Genomic DNA, 23247 nt, shown 5'->3' on the forward strand with positions numbered 1-23247 from the left:
ACAATCATGAGTTTGTTGTGGCTCCACATAATAAGATAATTTGATCCTTAGCAATGTCAGTGCGACAAAGGAGTGTGGGCAGTGAGTCTTGGGGGTTTACATTAAACAAAAGCAGTGTTCACCTCTGTTGGGCTTTTGATAGTAGCTCAGAAGATCACAAATTCGTGTGTTGACTTCAGTCCCCATCACGCATCAGTAAATTAAGCGCAGGACAACAGGCCTGAAAAGTCAGAAAGAAGCCTGCTCAGATAGTTATTGTGTAAGGGGCTGTTTCTCTTTTCTAGTCGTTCGCTACACTCCTGGGGATGGAGATGTGAATCAAGTACTACTGGGAGGAAGTGATAAAACTGCATATCCTCTTACCCTTATTGTCCAAGATAAGACACTTTTCACAGATATGAGGAATTTAATATTGTACAGAGGAAGCTTGTTTTCTGAAAAGGAAAACCAGATTTATTATCTCTGAAATGAAAAAGTCACATACTCAACTGATAGCCCTTCACCCACAGTAAGGTAACTTTTGTTATTGATTGTCTCACAACCATAATTATTTACTTATTTTCGTTTGCTTGTTCAATGAATCCTTCATTTGACCTTTATTCATTTAGGTAAGGCAATTGCGACTAGATTTTTTTTTCTATGCTGATTTAGCAGCAGAAATGAGTCAAACGAAGCAAAATACAATCAAATGAAAAGAAAGCAAAATATACAGTGTAATATGGTTACATAACACATTACAAACACTAAAAACTGCTGTAGTGATCATGTATAGCTTCTCTCACTACTTTATTAAATATCCATGGAGGTATATTTTATTCCTTTTGTTTATTATTTGTCTTGATCTGGAAATGTACTGAGAACAACAGTACAACAACAATTTATATCGTTTGATTGAAGAACAATTACGTTATAAAGCTGATGAAAGGTGATGATTTACCAAAACATGAACATACAGTATACTGTACATAAGCCAAAGGTTAAAAAAAAAAGGTTTCTTGATGATTTATAAAAGTCTATGGCATTGTATCCACTGCTACTCTACATCAATCTCGATCAGGGACTTATAAAAATTCTGAGATATTTCAACTCCTCCACTGGGGGCAGGATCTCATCCCCAAACTGAAGTAAGCACTCCACCCTATGCCAGCGTAGGACCTTGGTCTCAGAGCTTGGTTGTGAACCACTCCAGATTCTAACAGAGCCACATCATCAGCAGTAAGCCCAGATGCAATACAGATGTCATCAAATCAGAACCCCTCAATACCCCAATTCCACAAAGAAATCGTGTCAAAAAAGGCTGTTTGTCACAAACAAGCAACATGGAGTAGGACCCAAATGCAGGACGCTGTGGTAATGACATGATTTTGAAGGGGCTTTAATTCTTGGCAGAGGTCATACCCAGGTAAGCTGTCCGTAAAGGCAGAAGCAGAAAAACACGTGGCAGAAGGCAAGGTCCAAAAACATCAAAACGAGGTTAGATAACTACAAGGGAAAACCAAGACTGGGACGCGGTAATGAGGCAATTACTCACAAGAAGCTTGTAAACTCATGCTAAACTCACACAACAAACTGGCAACCCAAGACATGACACACAAGGCTTAAATACATGACATAATTATCCTCAATGAGGCGCAGGTGAGGAGCTGCTGCCAGGTTGCGCACACGGGAAGGGTATGACCACACCCCTGAAACTATTAACAAAAATGGTTACAAAGAGCAGCCTTGAATGAGGTAAACCCTCACTGGAAACAAATTACCGTCAGCAGTGTAAATGAAACTCTCACAGAAGTTGTACATGGACCAAAGAACACATATCAAAGTGTCCGCCAATACTGCAGAACAGTACTTTACAGGACACCTGGAGAGACAGGGCTTAATGCCTTCGCCAACTCTATAAAGCTCATGTAGACAGGTTGGGCCAGCTGCCATTGGACCCGCTAAGGACCCCGGTCCAGTGTTTCGGAATCTAAGGTTCAAATGTCAACAGACGTCATCTCTGGGACGCTACAAATAGACTTTAGCACCTTAAAATTATTTTAGAAATTTATCATCGTTGATGCGAAACTCTGCGCAAGATGAGCAAAAGGCTTTTACAACACATGTTGAAGTGGTTTCAAGTGATTGACGAGAGTCAAATGATTTGCCTACCAGTTGCAGCACATGTTCCACCCTTTAGAAACAAGCTATTGAGACCATTCATGTGGATAAAGGTTTGTTCATTTGGACTTTCACTTCCTTGTTCTAAATGAATACCGAATACATTTCAGAACACAAACAGACAGGCACACAGATGGCTACTGGGCGACAAAAAAATCTAGTCTGGTTTTGTGATTTTTAGGCTGGATGACTGCCCCTCACTAAAAGGTTACTTCAGTCAGTCTCTTCAGACCCACCTGTTGTTTCAAATTGATGGTGTTCAAGTACAGATTACAACTAGGAGAGAAGATCATATTTCTTCAGAAGTAACTTAACTGCACAGCCATTTATAAAGCAACACTGTATCTAGCTTGTGGATCCAGATAATCCTAAAAGAGCACTATCCTCACATTGTTCATATTCATTTATGGCTCCCAAAAATGTCACAAAACAGAATAGGAGGAAAAGTCTTTCTGTATCAGGTTGCTTTCCACTAAAACCCACTTCTCAATTGAGTCTGATGTGCGGACACACTCTCTCAGGCATATTGTGGCTCATCATTCATTAGTTAAGATAGCAAAGGATGGATGAATTGAAAATGAAGGAAATGTAAAACCGTGATGTTGTATAAGTCAGTAATTATGAAAATATTTTCTCTTTGGTTAAGCAGGTATAATGTCCTGTTACTTCATTTATTATCTTTAATAACTGCAGTGCTGGTGACATGGTGGACAACTAGTTTGAACGTCTGCCTCACAGTTCTGAGGACATGGGTTCAAATTCTGGTACCACCTGTGTGGAGTTTACATGTTCTCCCCGTGCCTGTGTGGGTTTTCTCTGGGCACTTTGGTTTCCTCTCACAAAAACATGCATTAATTGGACAGTCTAAATTGCCCCTAGGTGTGATTGTGAGTGTGACTGTTGTCTGTCTCCATGTGCCCTGCAATTGGCAAGCAACCAGTTCAGGGTGTACCCTGCCTCCTGCCCAATGACGACTTGGATTGGCTTCAGTACTTCCGCGACCCTCGTGAGGATAAGCGGCAAAGAAAATGGATTAATGAAAGGATGTGGTGGGAAGTGCTAATGTTATAGTAAAAAACAATAACAACAACAACAAGCTTGGTTATGGTAATAGCATACTACATTTATATTTAACGTTTGGAAAAATCCTATTACAAGCAGATATTTTTTAAAAGCTGACATCTATTGAGAATTTGTACATTTTGACATCTTTGTGTGCAATTGCAGACTTAACTAATCATGGAAGATTGTTCTGAAAATTACCGTCAGTATGATTGGTCAATCAGTCAATCAGAAAACCTGACATTATTTAAAATGGGAGATAGTTTGAGGACAAAATCATTCTGTAAATTTGCTGCCTACATACAGGAAGTAGATGGTAGAATGAGTATCAGAAAGTGGGAAAGAAAGAGGCGCATGTGAAGGTAAACATTCTATTGGTTGTTAGTCTGAGTGTTTGCACTTAAAGGAGACAGGAGAGAGGGCAGAGACGATGTCTGAACAGATAAGATCCCATGTTATGTTTGAGTGTTTTTGTGTAACAAGTGCATGTGGCTTGAAAAAAAAAACTTGGTACTTGAATACCCAAGAGCTTTTTTGTTCCGCTGACGGTAACTTTTTTCAGAGGCACTCTTTACAAAGTATTGCCAAGGCTAAGAGTAATGTTGAGCAACATTATCACAATTGCTGAATGGTTTCTAAATGGACAAAAGTATTTGAAGACCTACCCATGTACAGAAATGTAAATGTAACACCGTTTTAGGCTGGCCAGGGTGAACTTGGGACATCGTGATACTTGTGCCCCCAGGTTTGAATCATATGAATATATCCTCCTTTTTAAAAATGTGGTTTATGAAGATGCCAAGATGTTGATCTTCATACCATATTTTTATTATTATTATTTATTACCCGATTTCAAAAACGTGTCCTAAGAAGTCTGTGCATACATAGCTCATCTATACTGTATCTAGCTTTCTCCCACTGACAATTGGGTGGTGCCTGCCTGTATTCAATGGTTCCCTCTGCAGACAAATCAAAGGAAATGCAACATCACAACCAATTGCTTTCACTTTCACACGCCACAGAACATGACAGTGATGCAAGTGAAGGAAATTTATTTAGAATAGTGGTGCTGAACATGAAATCCCAATGCAACTGATGATGAAAAATAAAAATCAAACGGTTAATGCAGCTGCCCAGTGGTTCAGCTGGAAAGGTTTCCCTATCTGCAGCCATTCCATCCAGCTCTTCCTGGGGGATCCTGATCCTCCTCTTCCTCATGCAGAGGAGCAGCAGATCAGCTCTGAGCACATACGAGATGACTGAGCCCAGAAAGCCTGTGGAGCAAACCTATTTTGGCTGCTTGTATTGCTGCGACCAACTTCAGACAGGAAAGATGAATATTATTTTCCATAATGTTTTAAACTTTAAATCACCAAGTAAAATTAATTAACATTCTGGGGGTGTTGTTCCCCTATTAAAGATTGAAACAGCATGAAGGATCACTATAAAGGATTTTGAGCAACAGTATATCCTTATTGTTTGCCATAAATGCCGTCTATTTGACCCCTGTTCTTCTGGGAAGAAACCCCCATGAGCAATGAATTTTCTTTAAGTCCAGGATGTCCTTCAGTGCTATTTGTTTGGAGTGTAACTTACAATAAAGGTCAGCAGCTGTGTGGCAGAACCCGTGGTCTGGAGAGACAGAGGAAGCTGGCAGGAAGCTGGCAAGCATAGAAAGGAAGAACACATGGTCACAGGAGAGCTCATAGAGGAATCTTACTTTCCAAAACAACACATGTGCATACAATGTTGTAAAAAAATGTATTTGCCCCCATTATTGATTTCAACCTGATTACAACCCAGTACTACAGAGAGCTCAAGTTAATCAAAAAACACCACTTTCTAAATGATGATTTGATTTATTTAATAGTAGGAAAACATGGACACACTGGGTCAACATTTCAGCCTGGAAATTTGAGGTGGAAAGGCCCCCCAACGCATACTAGTTTATTTTGTTCTTTCTGCCGCACAGTGAGGCATGAATACTAACCCATGAGTGGTGACTGTGATTTAAGGTCTCAACATGTTTGTGGTAAACTATCCATCATATAATTGCCTGCATGGCAAACTGACACACTGCATCTCTTTAGTTAGTTCTGGTTCCTGTTCTGGTTATTTCCATCTCTTCCTCATCCTCCTGCTCCCAGAATAAGACCACCACATTTTTCTCCTCCTCCAAGACGAGCATCAGGGCGGACATAAATCACACACAGGCACACACACAGCTACACCCAAACACACATGCACACGCACACACCCTTGGAGTGTTTTACTTTCTTATGCCAGAGTAATTTGTTCATATAGCTAATAATTTGTAAATATCCCTGACATGATCCCTTTGTAATGGGGAACAACTACAAGAATCAGTCATCCAACAGGTAAGGACTAAAGTATTTAACAATGGTGTCATTGATTGTCAAATACCAAATAATTCGCCAAACAAATGCATTACCAGCTAGACCTAATATTGAGTCATTTGTCCACCTGTAGTCGTGTTGGTGGATGGTGACCAACTTATTCAACAGAATACTACCGGGCGAGCAGTTGCCTGAAGAATATAGGAAAAGTGTGCGAGTTCCCATTTTCAAGAACAAAGGGGACTTGCAGAGCTGTGGCAACTATAGGGGAATAAAGTTGATGAGCCACACAATGAACTTATGGGAAAGAGTAGTGGAGGGTAGACTCAGGTGAGAAGTCAGTATCTGCAAGCAACAGTATGGTTTCATGGTCAGAAAGTGTACCACAGATGTATGATTTGCCTTGAGGGTGCTAATTGAAAAGTACAGAGAACGTCAGAAGGAACTACATGGTCTCTTTGTGGATCTAGAGAAACCCAATGACAGAGTACCAAGAGAGGAACTGTGGTACTGCATGCAGAAGTCTGGTGTGGCGGAGAAATATGTTAGAATAGTACCGGACATGTATGAGGGCAGCAGAACAGTGGTGAGGTGTGCTGTAGGCCCAACAGAAGAATTTAAGGTGAAGGTGGGATTGCATCAGGGATCAGCTCTGAGACCTTCCTCTTCGCTGTGGTAATGGATAGGCTGACAGATGAGGTTAGACTGGAATCCCCTTGGACCATGATGTTCGCAGATGATATTGTGATATGCAGTGAAACCAGGGAGTAGGTGGAGGAACAATTAGAAAGATGGAGGCATGCACTGGAAAGGAGAAGAATGAAGATTAGCCAAAGTAAAATAGAATATGCGTGCGTGAATGAGAGGGGTGGAGCAGGAAGAGTGAGGCTTCAGGGAGAAAAGATAGCGAGGATGGAGGACTTTAAATACTTGGGGTCAACAATCCAGAGCAATGGTGAGTGTGGCAGGGAAGTGAAGAAACGGGTCCAAGCAAGTTGCAACAGCTGGCGAAAGGTGTCTGGTGTGTTATGTGACAGAAGAGTCTCTGCTAGGATAAAGGGCAAAGTTTATAAAACAGTGGTGAAGCTGGCCATGATGTATGGATTAGAGACTATGGAACTGAAGAGTCAACAGGAAGCAGAACTGAATAGAACAGAACTGGCAGAAATGAAGATGTTGAGGTTCTCGCTTGGAGTGAGCAGGTTGGATAGGATTAGAAATTAGCTCATTAGAGATACAGCCTGTTAAAGAAATCATTCATATGTTCTCATTTTGTACATACTGTAGTTGGTTACACATCACTACCTAACTTCTACCTTTGAACTCATTGTCTTGGAAACAGATGTCATCAATCTAACAGATGTAATCAGACAGTCACACACACTCACACACACACTCATCATTTGATTCGCTGAATAAAAAGAAGCTGCAAGGGGACAGAAGTTGGAGTTGTTTGGAAGCAGGGAGAAGTCCTGTCGCTCCCCTTGCAGCAAGTAAAACTTGAAGCCTTGTCTGATTGCCTTCTTTTAATAGAGAGTCAAGCTTTTTAAACCTGATACAGCCAAACTTGGATGTTTTGGAGACAAGCTTTCAGAGTGCAGACTTTGATGGTTTTGACGCGATGAGAGTGAGTATATAGGTAGAAGGGTGCTGAGGATGGAGCTGCCAGGCAAACGAGCGAGAGGAAGACCAAAGAAAAGGTTGATGGATGCTGTGAGGGAAGACATGAGGACAGTGGGTGATAGAGAGATGCACGACATGGGCTTAGATGGAAAAAGATAACATGCTGTGGCAACCCCTAACGGCACAAGCCGAAAGGAAAAGAAGAGTCATGTTGCTGGATCCTGCCTCAATACCATCTTAGTTCTCCCTTTCCTCCATTAAAAAGATCTGTCAGCTTTACACATTTGGTTATTTTTTTTCCTTTTTAGGGCCAGAAGAGGGATCAGTACAGTGGACTGTCCCCCACTCAGTGATATTGATATGTGCCCTGTGACTGACTGGTGACCAGTTCAGGTGTCTGCCTTTTGGCCATAGTTGGCTGGGATATACTCCAGCACTCCCAAAACCCTTGATAGGAAAAGAGGCTTGGAAAATTCATGATGGATGTATAACACTGCTATCCAATGAATAAATGAGTCTCCACAATCAAATTTGTGAAATACTGCAGAAAGGAAAGACAAATTAACTTTATCATTATACTTTTTCTGCATCAAATATATATATGTATATACAGTACTACACCCCAAATATCCAACCCTCCCATCCATTGTTTAACTTTGTGTGTTCATTCCTGCAGCTCTAGTGTATTTCCAATGCTGCTGTGAGTGTGATTCCTGTGTGTGGGGTGGGTGGTGATGGTGGTGGTTAGCCCCACTTCTCGTTTTTGGTGAAGTAATAAGGAAACTCATCGTCAGTGCTTTTGAAAAGACACCCTATAGCTACACTTTCAATTGACCAATCCATTTCAACAAGAATAGAAGGAAATAGAAAGTGTTTGTGTAAGCTTGTCAGGGCCTGCTATTTCACAAATGCTTTACAGTTCCATACCAGCCATTCAGCTCCTAGATTTATCTGCATTCACACTTTTAAAAATGGTCCCTTACAGACTTGTACAGTTTGAAAAAATGCCAAGAATGACAAAACATTTCAGTCCATTGAAATATTGAAATAATAATAATAATAGCAGCAAGAATCTATGTCAAAAATTGTCTTTGCTCCAAACTACAAGAGCAGTTTATTTTTATCAACCAAAACACAATTTTTTAAACTAATTCTTGTCATCTGAGCTGTCGTAGTCTTTTATAACATGACTTCTACACACATTACTTAAGTTATTTTCATGCAAAAATTGCATTCCTTTGCATTACACAAAAAAAGAAAAAAATATTGAAATTCTCTTTTCATTTATTCTTTCATCCATTTTCTGCACTGCATAGCCTGACGAGGGTCACGGGCATGCTGGAGCCTATCCCAGCTATCATTGAGTGAGAGAGCTGGTTTACCCTGAACGGGTCAGCAGTCAATCGCAGGGCACATTCAGTGAAGAAAATAAGTATTTGAACACTCTGCTATATTGCAAGTTCTCCCACTTAGAAATCATGGAGGGGTCTGAAATTTTCATCGTAAGCGCATGTCCACTTTGAGAGAGATAATCTAAAAAGAAAAATCCAGAAATTACAATGTATGTTTTTTTTAAATGATTTATTTGTGTGATGCAGCTGCAAATATGTATTTGAACACCTGAGAAAACCAATGTCAATATTTGGTACAGTCGCCTTTGTTTGCATTTACAGAGGTCACACGTTCCCTGTAGTTGTTCACCAGATTTGCACACACTGCAGGAGGGATTTTGGCCCACTGCTCCACACAGATGTTCTCTAGATCAGACAGGTTTCTGGGCTGTTGCTGAGAGAAACAAGGAGTTGCAGCTCCCTCCAAAGATTTTCTATTGGGTTTAGGTCTGGAGACTGGGTAGGCCACGCAAAAACCTTGATATGCTTCTTACGGAGCCACTCCTTAACTGTGTCCTTTGAGTCATGGTCATGTTGAAAGACCCAGCCACGACCCATCTTCAAAGCTCTGGCTGAGGGAAAGAGGTTGTTCCCCAAAATCTCACAATACATGGCCGCGGTCATCCTCTCCTTAATACGGTGCAGCTGTCCTGTCTCATGTGCAGAAAAACATCCCCAAAATGTGATGATGCTACCACCCACATGCTTCGCAGTAGGGATGGTGTTCTTGGGATGAAACTCATCATTCGTCTTCCTCCAAACACGGTAATGGAATCATGACCAAAAAGTTCAATTTTTGCCTCATCTGAGGACAAAACTTTCTCCCTTCACCCCTCTGTATCATCCAAATGGTTATTGGCAAATGACCATTTCTAAGGGTCATTGAGACTCTACGAGGTGATATCTTGCATGGGGCTCCAATTCGATTGAGATTGACCGTCATGTTTAGTTTCTTCTTCTAATGATTTCACCAAGCTGCTTGCCAATTTGTCCGTAGCCCTTTCGAGCAGTGTGGAGTTGTACAATTTTGTCTCTGGTGTATTTGGACAGCTCTTTGGTCTTGGTCAGAATTATAGCTGATAGGCAGGTGTTCAAATACTTATTTGCAGCTGTATCACACAAATAAAAGAAGAGTTTGTTTTCAAAACGAGACATAGGCATTTTTTTCAGATTTTACGAAACTCGCGCCAAAATTATCCATTCGGAGCTGGATAATTTTGGCGCGAGTTTCGTAAATCTGAAAAAAATGCCGATGTCTTATTTTGAAAACAAACTCTTCAAATAGTTAAAAAACTCATGTATTGTGATTTCTGGATTTTTTTTTAGATTATCTTTCACTTTGGACATGCACCAACAATGAAAATTTCAGACCCCTCCATGATTTCTAAGTGGGAGAACTTGCAATATAGCAGGGTGTTCAAATACTTGTTTTCTTCACTGTATAAACAAAGAACCATTCACACTCACATTCACACCTACAGGCAATTTCAACTGTTCATTCAACCCACCAAGCATGTGTTTGAGATGTTGGAGGAAACAAAAAAAAAAAAAAAAAGACCTACAAGCACATGGAAACTGCACACAGGTTGGGCTGGGATTTGAACCCCCACCTTTGGAACTGTGAGGCAGATGTGCTAAGCAGTAATCATCATGCGTTTTCGCTTTCAAAATGTAACATATTTTTAGTGCTCCCAGAATATAAAAGCATCAAGCAATTGGCTAGTAAAAGGTTCAGTGTACCCTGCCTCTCGCCCAAAGATAGCTGGGATAGGCTCCAGCACGCCCACGACTCTACTGAGGATAAGTGGAATAGAAGATTAATGAGTGAATGAATCAATATAAAAGCATTCGCATTATAGCACCTTATGATGTTGGCTGTGACGAATAGTTGGTGGTTGTCCAATAAATTTAGGTGACACGGTGGAACAGCTGTAAAGCGTTGACCTCACAGTTTTGAGGACCAGGGTTCAAATCCTGGCCCTGCCTGTGTGGAGTTTGCACGTTCTCCCCATCCCTCAGTGGGTTTTCTTCGGGTACTCTGGTTTCCTCCCACATCCCAAAAATATGCATTAATTGGACAAAACTGCCCCTAGCTGTGATTGTGAGTACGACTATTGTCTGTCTCCATGTGCCCTCCAATTGGTGAGCAACCAGGTCAGGGTGTACCCCGCCTCGGGCCCGATGACAGCTGTGATTGGCTCCAGCACTCCCCTGACTCTCGTGAGGATATGCAGCAAAGAAAATGAATGGATGGATTGTAAATTGAAACTTTAAGAGAAGAGTTTGTTTTTAGTGTAGTTTTTATTTAACTCAAAGTTCACTGAGTCACAAGGTTTCTTTTTTCCTGTTGGTAACTTTCTGCTGACTGGGAGGTGACCTAAAGTTCACCACACATTCAAACTCATACACCAGCTCTTACGGTAAGGACATTTTGTAGTCACTCATTGAGAGCCACAGTTAAGAAATGGAAAGTAAATGGGTCCACTCTAATCAAAGAGGAGTGGATAACGGAGAAGAAGAAAAGGATTTTGGAAATATTGCAGAATTAGAATCTGTGGATCTTCCCTTGGGAACCACATTAAGGTAACCCAAATTCAACACGACCAAACAATCTATCATATACAGGCTTCTTCTTTCTTCTTCTCCTTTCGGCTTGTCCCGTTAGGGGTCGCCATGGCATGTCATCATTTTCAATCTAAGCCAATCTTGTGCATCTTCCTCTCTAACACCCATTGGTCTCATGTCGTCCGTCAAAACATCCATCAACCTTTTCTTTGGTCTTCCTCTCGCTCTTTTGCCTGCCAGCTCAATCCTCAGCACCCTTCTACCAATATACTCACTCTCTCACCTCTGAACATGTCCAAACCATCGAAGTCTGCTCTCTCTAACCTTGTCTCCAACACATCCAACTTTGGCTGTCCCTCTAATGAGCTCATTTCTAATCCTGTCCAACCTGTTCACTCCAAGCGAGAACCTCAGCATCTTCGTTTCTGCTACTCTAGACTCTTTTGTCACATGGAACACCAGTCACCTTCCGCCAACTGTTCCACCCCGCTTGGACCCGTTTCTTCACTTCCTTACTACACTCTCCATTGCTCTGTATTGTTGACCCCAAGTATTTGAGGTCGTCCACCCTTGCTATCTCTTCTCCCTGGAGCTTCACTCTTCACTCACCACCCCTCTCATTCATGCACATATACTCTGTTTTACTTTGGCTAGTCTTCATTCCTCTCCTTTCCAGTGTGTGCCTCCATCTTTCTAATTGTTCCTCCACCTGCTCATTGCTTTCACCACAGATCACAATATCACCTGCAAACATCATGGTCCAAGGGGAATCAAGTCTAACCTCATCTGTCGGCCTATCCATTACTACCTCAAACAGGAAGGGGCTCAGAGCGGATCCCTGATGCAGTCCCAACTCAACCTTAAATTCTTCTGACACACCTACAGCACATCTCACCGCAGTTCTGCTGTCCTCATACATGTCCTGTACTATTCTGACATATTTCTCTACCACACCAGACTTGCGCATGCAGTACCACAGTTCCTCTCTTGGTTCTCTGTCATAGGCTTTCTCTAGATCCACAAAGACACAATGCAGCTCCTTCTGACCTTCTCTGTACTTTTCAATTAGCATCCTCAAGGCAAATAATGCATATGTGGTACTCTTTCTAAGTATGAAACTCTACTCGCAGATACTGACTTCTGACCTGAGTCTAGCCTCCACTACTCTTTCCCATAACTTCATTGCGTGGCTCGTCATCTTTAAAAAAAACGGGGACTAGCAAACATTTCCTCCATTCTTCTGGCATCTTCTCTCCCACTAGTATTCTATTGTATAAGTTGGTCAAAAATTCCACAGCAACCTCTCCAAATTGACCCCTCTGTACAGGGCACTTAACCACGCCTCCTGAAGTGACGTCACGCCACGTGCGCTGACGTTAGACAAACAATTAGCAAAAATATCGGCGCAGCAAGAAAAGAATAGAGCGAAACTGTCCGATTTACCGGCTGATTTCTCACTCGCATTCTTAACTAACAGTGAAATATCGTTGAAAAGCAGACAGCAGGGCTTCAAGTATTTCAGCGAGCGGTATTTCAATGGTATTTACATGCATATCGACGGAGAAACCATTGATATTAGTGCGAGATCTTTCCAGAGTCAGAGGAAGACCGAGAAGCCACATAATATAATATATTATAACCCAAAGACGAATTCGACATTGACAGTTTGCTATTTTCGTGTTACATATCACACTTTTGTGCAGAATCTGTATATGTATCTGTATAGCCGTTTGTGAACCATGAAGGAAAAGAAGGCGAGGCTGGATTTACGAGTTGTTTCTCTCGTTTTCTTTGTGTAACGTCACGCGCTCCCCTCAATAATTATTCTTGAATTAGTGCCGAACCTACGTAAGTCCCGACCGAGTACGACAATCACTACTTTAGTGTCCTCAAACTTCAATCTTGGTGTCTCGGTGCACGTTGGAGGGTTATAGGACTCCTAGTCCGGTTTAGCCTAGCTCACCGCCGAACAGAGACACGTTTGTGCAGTCAGATCATCGCAAAATATCGCTCAACACAGATCAAGTGTGACAATCATTCACACGTAGCTATATTATGCAAGCGAAGAACTGCTAATTCATTTATATGAGACATGTATTGAAAATCAAATATAGGGCTTACCTTCGTGCAAACATATCTGTTCCGGTTGATGGATTCAGTTGATCATGCGGTCTTCCATAAAGTTTTATCCATCAAAGACATTTTTCGTACTCGGTCTTCTGTTCCGGTTGATTTTAGATGGATTCAGTTGATGATGCGGTCTTCCACAAAGTTTGATCCATCAAAGACATTTTTCGTACTGGGTCTTCGGTTTTGGAAAGGGTACGAATTGAACTCCACCAACTAGCCTTTCAGGATACCTGTCGTCATTATTATAAAGTCCGTGACGACACCTCTTAACCATATCTATTGTTAAAGAACCCAAATACGCGATAAAACGCCAACAGAAGCTATACTGGATCATCCAGCGTTGTCTGAGATTTGAGTCTGAGATTATGCAGATCTCTGGCCTCTGAATGGTCAGTGACGTGGATTGCGCAATTTCTACGGAGGGGACAATTGCTTCCATACCTCCACTGGTATGTCATCAGGACCAAGTGTCATTTTTCATTCTGTTCAGTGCCTTTCTAACTTCCAACTTATTAAACATTGCCACTTCCTGGTCATCCACGCTAGCCTCTTCTACTCTACCCTCTCTCCCACTTTCTTCATTCATTAACTTCTCAAAGTACTCTTTCCATCTAAATCTATCATACACAGGCACAGTTTGTTCATCTTCTTTATCACAAGAACATAAAGGACTTGATTGAAGAAGCTTGTTTTGTGTATTAATGAGGGCAGAATTCCATTTGGTCATACGAACACAAGAATATATATATATATATATATATATATATATATATATATATTATATATACACACACACACATTTTCTTAGCTGCTTATCCTCATGAGGGTCGTGGGAGCGCTGGTGCCTATCCCAGCTGTCAACGGGCAGGAGGCAGGGTACACTCTGAACTGGTTGCCACCCAATTGCAGGGCACATTGGGACTAACAGACGCACTTACAATCACACCTAGGGGCAATTTAGAGTGTCCAATTAATGTTGCATGTTTTTGGAATGTCGGAGGAAACCGGAGTGCCCGTAGGAAACCCACACAGGCACGGGGAGAACATGCAAACTCCACACGGGCGGGTCCGAGATTGGACCCGTGACGTCAGAACTGTGAGGCCAACGCTTTAACAACTGACCCACCGTGCCGCCCAAATGCGAACATATTGTTTGTTATTTATCAACTGGAAAGCATCAACAAGATTGTTCGGCTTCAGTCACTAAAGGTCAAGTGTCATCCCTATAAACATTCTAAAATATTGTAATGAAAAATACATTACATTATTCACTTCAATGTCTACACGAAAAAATAAATATGAGCGGAGAGCGCATCATCCATGTGCTAAGTTGCAAAAGTGTCATTCGACATCCAAGTGGTCGCCATATTGGGTGCATCTCCTGTCCATGACGTCACCCCGCACATTCGCTATTGAAAACACGGGGTGGACCCTACTATGGGCCACGAACACGCCTCTTCTGATACGGAAGCTCTTTTCGAAGAAGAGAACATCACACAACCGAATGAAGCTATTGGGGCAATATTACCCTATTGTTTCGAGCCATATTCAGATGATATGCGATCACGGCCAAACCGCCTCCCCGTCCGATCCACTTCAGCGGCGGAGATGAACCATCGCAGCCTTGCGCCGCGATGAGCCGCCTGGCCGACAAGGTGGCTTATCATGGCACAGAACCAAGGTGCTTCACGCGTTGTTGTTGCATGCGGCAATGCAACAACAATGCATGCAGGAACGTGCTTTCCAGTTGATAAATAACAATAACAAAGAATACGTTCGCAAAGACTGTTCACCAAGGTTCATCATCCAACCTGACAGAACTAATTTACGATTTATATAAAGAATAAATATGTGATTCATTCCTAAATAATGGCTTTAATCCACTTTTTGTTGTAGGAAATATCCAAGGGTCTTGTTGATCCATTCATTCTAATTACAAGTAGAAGAAATGTAATGAAAGCTAACTGTTTTTTTTCCTTGAGAAAGTAATTGAAATTGTTACGCCAGTTATATTTTCAACAGGGGTGTCACACCACTAGTGAATTATTGTAAAAAAATATATTAACAGTTTACAATACATAAGAGGAGCTGGTCACAGAGATGTGAAATATTTTATAGTCGACAGCATCAAAACCATTATGTACAACTCAACGGAGGGGTCGCAAATTTTTGGCAACGGAGTAATGAACAGGGCCACCGGTTTTATTCCCATCTTTGAAAGAACAAATATGGTCATTATACAACGCTTTATTACTATAACTTTGGAAGCGTTTACATTTTCAAATGATCTCTTACATAACATTCCTCGGTAATTACAGCGCTCCATTATTGCTGCGCACTCCTTGGCGTCAACGTGGTGGCCTTGGTGTCGCCAAGGTTTTGTTTCCGGGTAGACTCTGTGAAAGATGGAGCGAGCGCGCCCCCCAGAGGTCAGCCCTTCCCAGTACTACCCTACAGTTACAGTGATGGATAGCCAAAATGCACACATAATCATGGCGGAGAATGAAACCCTGGAGTGTATAACGGAGCACGAGCGAATTCTCCAAGAAATTGAGAGTACGGATACGGCTTGCGTTGGTCCCACGCTTCGGTAAGAAGAAACGTTTTTTTCTTTGGAAGCATTTACAATTGGCAGCATCAGTGTAAGTGTTTCTTTATTGTAGCTTTTGTTCGTATAAGCTCATTTACCGTTAGCTATCTTAGCAACCGGTAGGCTAGTAGCAGTTTTAGCTAAACGGCTCTATGTTGTTGAAAATCAATAACCCGCTGACGCAGTAGCTAGCAGGCTTGCACTGAGTAATATTGGGCTTAGTGGGTTCGTATTATAAGAAAACCCCGCTCCGTGGACATTTGTAGATTTTGGTGTTGGCCGGTGACCTGTCAAAATGTAAACATGAATTGTGGGTGCGCCTATCGGTATTTTAGTCATGTGACTATTTTCAGCTAACCGTTGAAACAATTACCTACATATTACCTAATTATTCATTATTAAATAATTCAGTACTGACTGTGAGTTTTCTATTGCAGTCTTTTGCTTGGTGATGTGCATTGTTAGTTCCAAAATAATTTTCTGAATAATATAATTGCTTTTTAAATTAGCTGTCAACTACCTGCAGCTGGTTTAACACTTGGCTTACAATGCCCGTTAAATTAAATGCATACCATTTGTAAGTGTTGCTAAACTGTTTAGCTTCAACTGAATACAGTGGGTACGGAAAGTATTCAGATCCCCTTACATTTATCACTACTATATTGGAGCCAGGGCAGCAAAGTGGCTCAGCTTGTATAGCGTTGGCCTCACAGTTCTGAAGTCCTGGATTCGATCCCGGCCCCCCTGTGTGTAGTTAGCATGTTCGCCCCATGACTGTGTGGGTTTTCTCCGGGCACTCCGGTTTCCTCCCACATCCCAAAAACATGCAACATTAATTTGACACTCTAAATTGCCCCTAGGTGTCATTGTGAGTGCGGCTGTTTGTCTCAATGTGCCCTGTGACTGGCTGGCAACCAGTTCACGGTGTACCCTGCCTCCTGCCAGTTGACAGCTGGTATAGGCTCCAGCACTCCCCAGGACCCTCGTGCGGATAAGCAGCAAAGAAAATGGATGGATGGACGGATATTGGAGCCATTTTGTTTTTTACTCAGAATTCTAATCTGAAATTCGTTCAATTATCGGCAAAAAAATTATTGCACATTGCTGGATTCGCCGGAAAAAGGCGGAAACAGCCGAGTAGGAACATGACGTCAGAACTGGTGACAACAATAGCGAGCATTGGAATACATTGTAAGAACGACGATGAATTCTCCCAATCATTCTCTGAATCATTCAGGTGTTCACTGTTAAATTTTAGACAACTTTGTTCATGTGCCTTCTTTAGCAGTGGGACTTCCAGCAGGCGGTGGACGATTTTAACCCGTTATGGTGTGTTGCCAATGTTTTTCTTGACGGCTGTGGTTCCAGCTGCCTTGAGATGATTATTAAGCTCCTCCCCATATAGTTCTAGGTTCTGCTGATCAAGATCAAAGATTATAAAAAAATTCTGTTCAATCTTGATTATCATCTCTGTGTATTTCCTCAAATTTGGCAGGAATGTGCATGACAACAGCCAATCAGAGTTGTCCTTTTCATGCTCCACTTCCTGTTGCCAGTTGTGGGAGTATACAGAAACTGAATCTCCTCAACTGGCCTAGACCAGAGTCAAAACTACCGGTCCGACTTGGACGTTGTCACACAGATATGTAGAGTAATGCTATAAACTAGCTGATGTGCATGTTATGTTGGCGCCCTCAGAAACTGACAATGCTGTGTTTATTCATATGAAAAAATACCACCTAAGTGATTATGTGGAAAGCAGAAAAATGTGAGCGCATACAGCACAGCCTATCACTCACTGCACAGCACATGTAGCATTTGGAGTTAAAACATTGCTTGCGGTGATAACACCAGGCCAAAAGCAACAATTAATTCAGCATCATTATTCACGTGCGTTTAAATGGCAAAACTATTTAATCTGTATTTTTATTAAGGATAATACATGTTTGAAAGTAGCAATAGAATCAACGTCATAAATGGAGAATGATAACATTGGGAAACAACTTGATTTTTTTTTAGTTAGATGCTTATGTTGATTAAAACTAAAATTAGAATGCTGGTTGCAAAATTGCACTTTTTTCCCCCAAAGCATGTCAAAGTTTTTTCCCCACAGCTTACCTTCTAGATAAACAAAACTCCATCGATTAGCTGTGGTAAAATTTGCCAGCTGATTATGATTGGACTCATGTACAGCAACTTGGCAACTTGTTTGTGCAGTCAGAATGTAGAGTGCAGCAAGAGGTGTGTGCAGCTCCCAATAGGTCAGCACTGTCAATATCTTTAAACAGTAAGCTAGCATAGCAGGAAGAGGATTTGTGCCATATCCTTTGAAAAACACAAGTGTAATAAAAATTGTTGGAACTTGACATTTAAAAAAAAAAAAAAATAAAAAAAAAATCATCTACTTTAAAAAATATCTGGAAATTGTTCTTATGTTTGTACATTATAATTGCTTAGTATGCCAATATGATTTTGGAGTTACGGTTTTAAATTCTGACTATGAGGAGTATATTCAACAAAAGGTGTTAATGAAATGTTAAACTATTATCCAGCTTCTTTAAAGTGCCACTGTCTTGAAATGCATGATTTTTAGTATCTTATTAGTGAAAAAAAGGCAGCCGGAATGGACCCATCTGTTTTTTTTTTTTACACCATACAACATGATTTTGACGTCTATGGCTTTCTGTCACTGCCGCCATGAAAATCCTCTCGAGGGATTTGTTTTCGAGAAAAAGCAGGGAGTGATGTTAGTAGTAGACGCACACTGAAGTGGTCTCATGTGTTTATACTAGTTTTACTTGCTGGAAGGTAGCTCTTTGTTCCTTCGTGTTAGCCAAAATGCCGGCTCGTTGTATTGCTGGATATTGTTCGAACGCTCGGGAGGATGAATTCACAGTCACTCACATTTGAAAAATGTACGGGTGTGGCCAGTCATGCTCGCAGATAAAGTTGTGGTTGTGATTAATGATGGAATCTCAAGACCTTAAAATAACTGACTGGATTAATATAACATAACTGTAAATTAAAGATAAAATAAACAAATACTTAACTAAAATAGAAAACTAACATTTCAAACTCAGAAATGATAATTTCCAATTTCAACTGATATTAGTATAACATGATATAAAATGGTATTTAAAAATTTTCATCAATAAAAATTCTTGATCTGACAAACTTTATTTGAAGAAAAGTTAAATGCACTGACCTGTCGAGGAATAAACATGAACGATCTCTATACGCAATGTTTTGAAGATGCTGAAAGTTTAGTTCAACATAATCAGTGCTAGTCGCAACAAGCTAGCGATACATTGTAACAAACATTCCTTTTGGCATTCGTGATGTATTGTTGCTGGCATGGTAAAGCGTGCCTTTATGTGCATGCGCTCGATGTATTGGCCACACCTGAATCAAGCGATGAGGTGGATGAAAGTCTTTTTTTTTGGGGGGGGAGCACGCCGTCACACTGCCTCGCAATCGACGCAATGAGCACCCCTGGTGTAACTGAATTTCCTTTGACATGGCTCAAGATGTTGATGACTTTTGATGTAAATGCACTTGCGGTATGTGAAGCAGCTCTGAACATGCACTTTCGGCCTAACTACCGTACATGCTCAGTACGGTTAACTTCCATTTCCTGTTTCTGGGTGAACACTGGTTGTTTTGGAGCAGGCTTGTTTAGTTAACAATGTTAATGAAATAAACATGAAAATTAATATCAAGACTACACAAAATAAGTGACGTCTTTCAATGTCTATTTTTCTACTCGTAACAAATTTTACAGGTGTGATTTTTCGTGCTCGACTGTGCAGATTTGCGAGCACAGAGACGCGTGGGCGCGATCGCCCGCATCAGATGTGAATGACTGGATTCATTCTTCATAGTTTTCTAAAAGACCCGTTCATTGTGAAAAATGGATTGCACAGGTGCAAAGCACGAGAGCTTCGTGGGTTCCAAATTACAGGTCGGTTTGTATACAGCTACTAAAAAAAAAGTAGTTTGGGGGGAACGTAATTCTCTCAGAATGTAACAAAAGACACGTAAGTCAAGGGTGCTAAATATGTCAATGTACTTGTCGGCGCCGAGCACAGCTTTGGACTAGGGGCATGGCTTTGGCTGGGCTGGCTCATACACACTGTCTGGGTATCTGTTGTTAGAAGTGATCCACATATCATCTAAATATGGCATGAAATGAAACAATAGGATAGGAAAATATTGCCCCGGTCACTTCACTCGATTGTGTTCGCGGCAGACTGCTTCGGCTGGGCTGGCTCATACATACTGTCTGGGAGTCTGTTGTTAGTTAGAAGTGATCCGCATCTCATCTAAATATTGCTCTAAACGATAGAGTGATATTCCCCAGGTCACTTCACTCGATTGTGAGATTTTTCTCTTCTTTGAGAAGAGCTTCCGTGTCCCATAGTAGGTGGCACAGCGTGTTTTCAATGCCAAATGTTGCAGTGTGACGTAATGAATAGAATGCAGGCAATATGGCTACCACTTGGATGTCAAATAAGACTTCCGCAACTTTGAGCACAGATGACGCGCTCTCTGCTCATATTTATTTTACGTATTGACTTTGAAGTGAATAATGTTACATGTATTTTTCATTGCAATATCCATTTTAGAATGTTTACACTTGACCTTTAATTTTCAGTATTGAGCATTTGTAACAGGAACGGGTGAACTTTTTGACTTGCTGTACACATTGGGATCTAAAATTTGACAGAGGAGCGGAGCCAGGACCTCAGAGCACAGTATGTACACGCACATGAATGTACAGTACAAACTCATTTACCTATGGTGTGCACTGAGGACTGTGTATTTCAAATGTGCAAAATAGCACTTATCTGGATAGTTTGTTTGTTTGTCTCAATGAATATGCAAAGTGTGGCATTTACACCCAGTTTTTATTTATTTATTTTTTAACTTTTTTTTTTTTTTTTTGTGCATGAAGGTCTGGAGTTGGTTTTGTTATTGTAATTCTCAGGATAGATCCGAAGTGTTCGTCACTTAACATGGATCTGTGAAGGGCTTTGTTGATGTTCATAACGCTGAAAGTCTGCTCACACACGTAGGTCGAGTCCAACAGCACTAGCAACTTCTCTGCTCTCCTGACACAAGAGACCTGCTGCTCGACCATGCATTCTTTCAGAAGCTTTCCTTGCAGACTTTGCCAATTTAAATGCCCGCAAAAAACTTTCCTTGGTACTTCACTATTGAATTGCAGTTTGTCAGTTTAAAGAAGTTCTGCTAAGTCTGTAAATTAGCTGCCAACCTCTGTGCAGTAGCTGCCCGTTCTTTCATTGACTGTTTACTAGCATAATTTGTATGCTTCGTTGCAAAGTGATGGCTGGTATTGTACTGCTTAAAAACCGCAAAAACGTCTTGGCATATGAGACACATAGCCGTTGATTGGACTATAGTGAAAAAATATTTCATTGTCCACTCTTTATTAAATACTTAGCACTCACTGTCCACTTTTCTTTTCTTTCACTCCAACAAAGGCCCACCAATGCTCAGTGCAGTGGAGGTTCAGCTGGAAAGCATTGGCCTCACAGTTCTGAGTTCTCTGGTTCAATCACGGGCCCACTTGTGTGGAGTTTGTAATTTCTCCCCGTGCTTGCGTGGGTTTTCTCCGGGCACTCCAGTTTCCTCCCACATCCCAAAACATGCAACATTAATTGGACACTCTAAATTGCCCCTAGGTGTGATAGTGAATGATAGTGATAACTCTCCAAGTGCCCTGCAATTGGCTGGCAACCAGTTCAGAGTGCACCTTGCCTCCTGCCCGATGACGACTTGGATTGTCTCCAGTACTCCCGTGACCCCCGTGAGGATAAGCGGTAAAGCAAATGGATTAATGAATGGATGTGGTGGAAAGTGCTAATTTTCTAGTAAAAAAAAAAATAAAAACCAAAAAGAAATAGCAACAACAACAACAAGCTTGGTTATGGTTATGTCTCAATCTGCAACTAATTCTTACAGGGGGCCACATGAAAAAATAAATTTGTGTCACCATTAATAATTTGAACTTAATTCTCAAATTTGTCCCATTGTAGAATGCATTAATTAAGTAGTTTGAATAACTGCTACAGGTAAGCAGAATGAAAATATTCTGTCAATATTTGTGTAACTAGGCTATGTGAAATTGTGGTGTATATGGCAGATAAGAAAATACTCCTATCGAAGTAATAAAAACAATCATCACATCAGTGCAATTAATTTTTAACTTGTTAATCTCCACTGAAACTTGTAACTTGTTTTCACTTCATTGTACCTCTTTACTGAGCATAATCTTGGTTTGTCTTGGTCTTGAACAAGAGCTTTGAAATCTCTCTGAGGGGGCTACATGAAGGACAGCTGAGAGGTCTTCATTAGTGATAGAGGATCTGTTTGGATTTATTGAACTTCATCACTGAGAATGTTTGTTCACATGTGTAAGTGATCCAAAGAGGACTAGAATCTACTGAGCATACTTTTTCAGGTGTGGAAAGTTCTCCTTTATAAGTGAAGACATAGTGACTGACCTCACTCACTATGTTCTGTCTCAGATTTGAACAAATGTCCATTGTCACACCTGCCAGCTTGTCCCCTCGAGAGCAGACTTACTATTCCCGTTCACCATTATGCTTTTCTACGTTTGTCCCTTACAGACTACTTGTCCTTTTTGGGACCCAAGTCCTAATCCACTACCTTGTATACTTTACCGGAGCACGGACATCTGTTAGCACCGTTAGGTTTCCATTCGTAACCTATGATTCCACAAGTAATGGCATTCACACTTGCATTCACTCACTCACTCACACATTTATAGATCCTAATAAATAACCTCTTTAAAGGTGGAGTAACCTTAAAACCTCCTTCTGGCGGAGTAGCCTTCAACCTCCTTCTGGTGGAGTAGCCTTCACTTACCGGTTCACGCGTTGTCTGGACGCCAGTTGTTCATGATCCCGTCAACCTTTGTCCACCGAGGGGAGATTGGACTCTAACACCAGCCTGGCCACGAATTCACGTCCCACCAGGGCTTTTCTTCAGGAACAGCTAAATGCTCCTGGCTGTCGACAGACTTCGGTGTGTCTTCTCCCTCCTTGATGGGCGGTGGTGTGTTGGGATCCGGCTCGAAGGACCAAATGTCAGTTTAAAAAGCCTGACTCTATTAAAAGAAGGCGAACAGACAAGGCTTCAAGTTTTACTTGCTGCAAGGGGAGCGGCAGGACTTCCCTGCTTCCAACCGACTCCAACTTGTGTCTCCTTGCAGCTTCCTTTTACATCAAGACAAGCTTGGTGGTGATGTGTAACCAACTACAGTTTGAACAAAATGAGAACATATGGATGATTATTTAACAGTGGCAGGTTTTCAAATGTTCCCCTC

General features: G+C 41.3%; 1 protein-coding gene and 2 long non-coding RNA genes across 13 annotated transcripts in view; 1 reads left to right on the plus strand and 2 right to left on the minus strand.

Moving 5' to 3' along the window:
• Window positions 1-2105, minus strand: part of LOC133495270 (uncharacterized) — a 35377-nt gene extending 33272 nt beyond the window's left edge. For 3 of the 4 annotated variants that reach the window (XR_009793528.1, XR_009793529.1, XR_009793531.1), the window contains exons 1-3: window positions 1532-2105; window positions 364-434; window positions 123-220 (exon numbers count right to left, since the gene is read on the minus strand). This is a non-coding gene — a long non-coding RNA (uncharacterized LOC133495270). Of the gene's footprint in view, window positions 1-122; window positions 221-363; window positions 435-1398 lie in introns of all 4 variants that reach the window. The other variant, XR_009793530.1, reaches the window with a different exon arrangement.
• Window positions 2106-4113: 2008 nt separating this feature from the next.
• On the minus strand, window positions 4114-15707 carry LOC133495269 (uncharacterized). The gene is made up of 3 exons (XR_009793527.1): window positions 15581-15707; window positions 4816-4880; window positions 4114-4493 (listed from the first exon to the last, which is right to left on the minus strand). It is a non-coding gene; the product is annotated as an uncharacterized LOC133495269 (long non-coding RNA).
• Window positions 15601-23247, plus strand: part of exoc6 (exocyst complex component 6) — a 103327-nt gene continuing 95680 nt past the window's right edge. For 2 of the 8 annotated variants that reach the window (XM_061809706.1, XM_061809708.1), the window contains exon 1: window positions 15602-15875. In XM_061809706.1, coding sequence (XP_061665690.1) covers window positions 15691-15875 — 185 coding nt within the window. In that variant the 5' untranslated portion in view covers window positions 15602-15690. Of the gene's footprint in view, window positions 15876-23247 lie in introns of all 8 variants that reach the window. The other 6 variants (XM_061809712.1, XM_061809713.1, XM_061809705.1 and 3 more) reach the window with 5 other exon arrangements.

Source organism: Syngnathoides biaculeatus, chromosome 22 (genome assembly GCF_019802595.1).
Source record: "Syngnathoides biaculeatus isolate LvHL_M chromosome 22, ASM1980259v1, whole genome shotgun sequence".
NCBI lineage: Eukaryota > Metazoa > Chordata > Actinopteri > Syngnathiformes > Syngnathidae > Syngnathoides > Syngnathoides biaculeatus.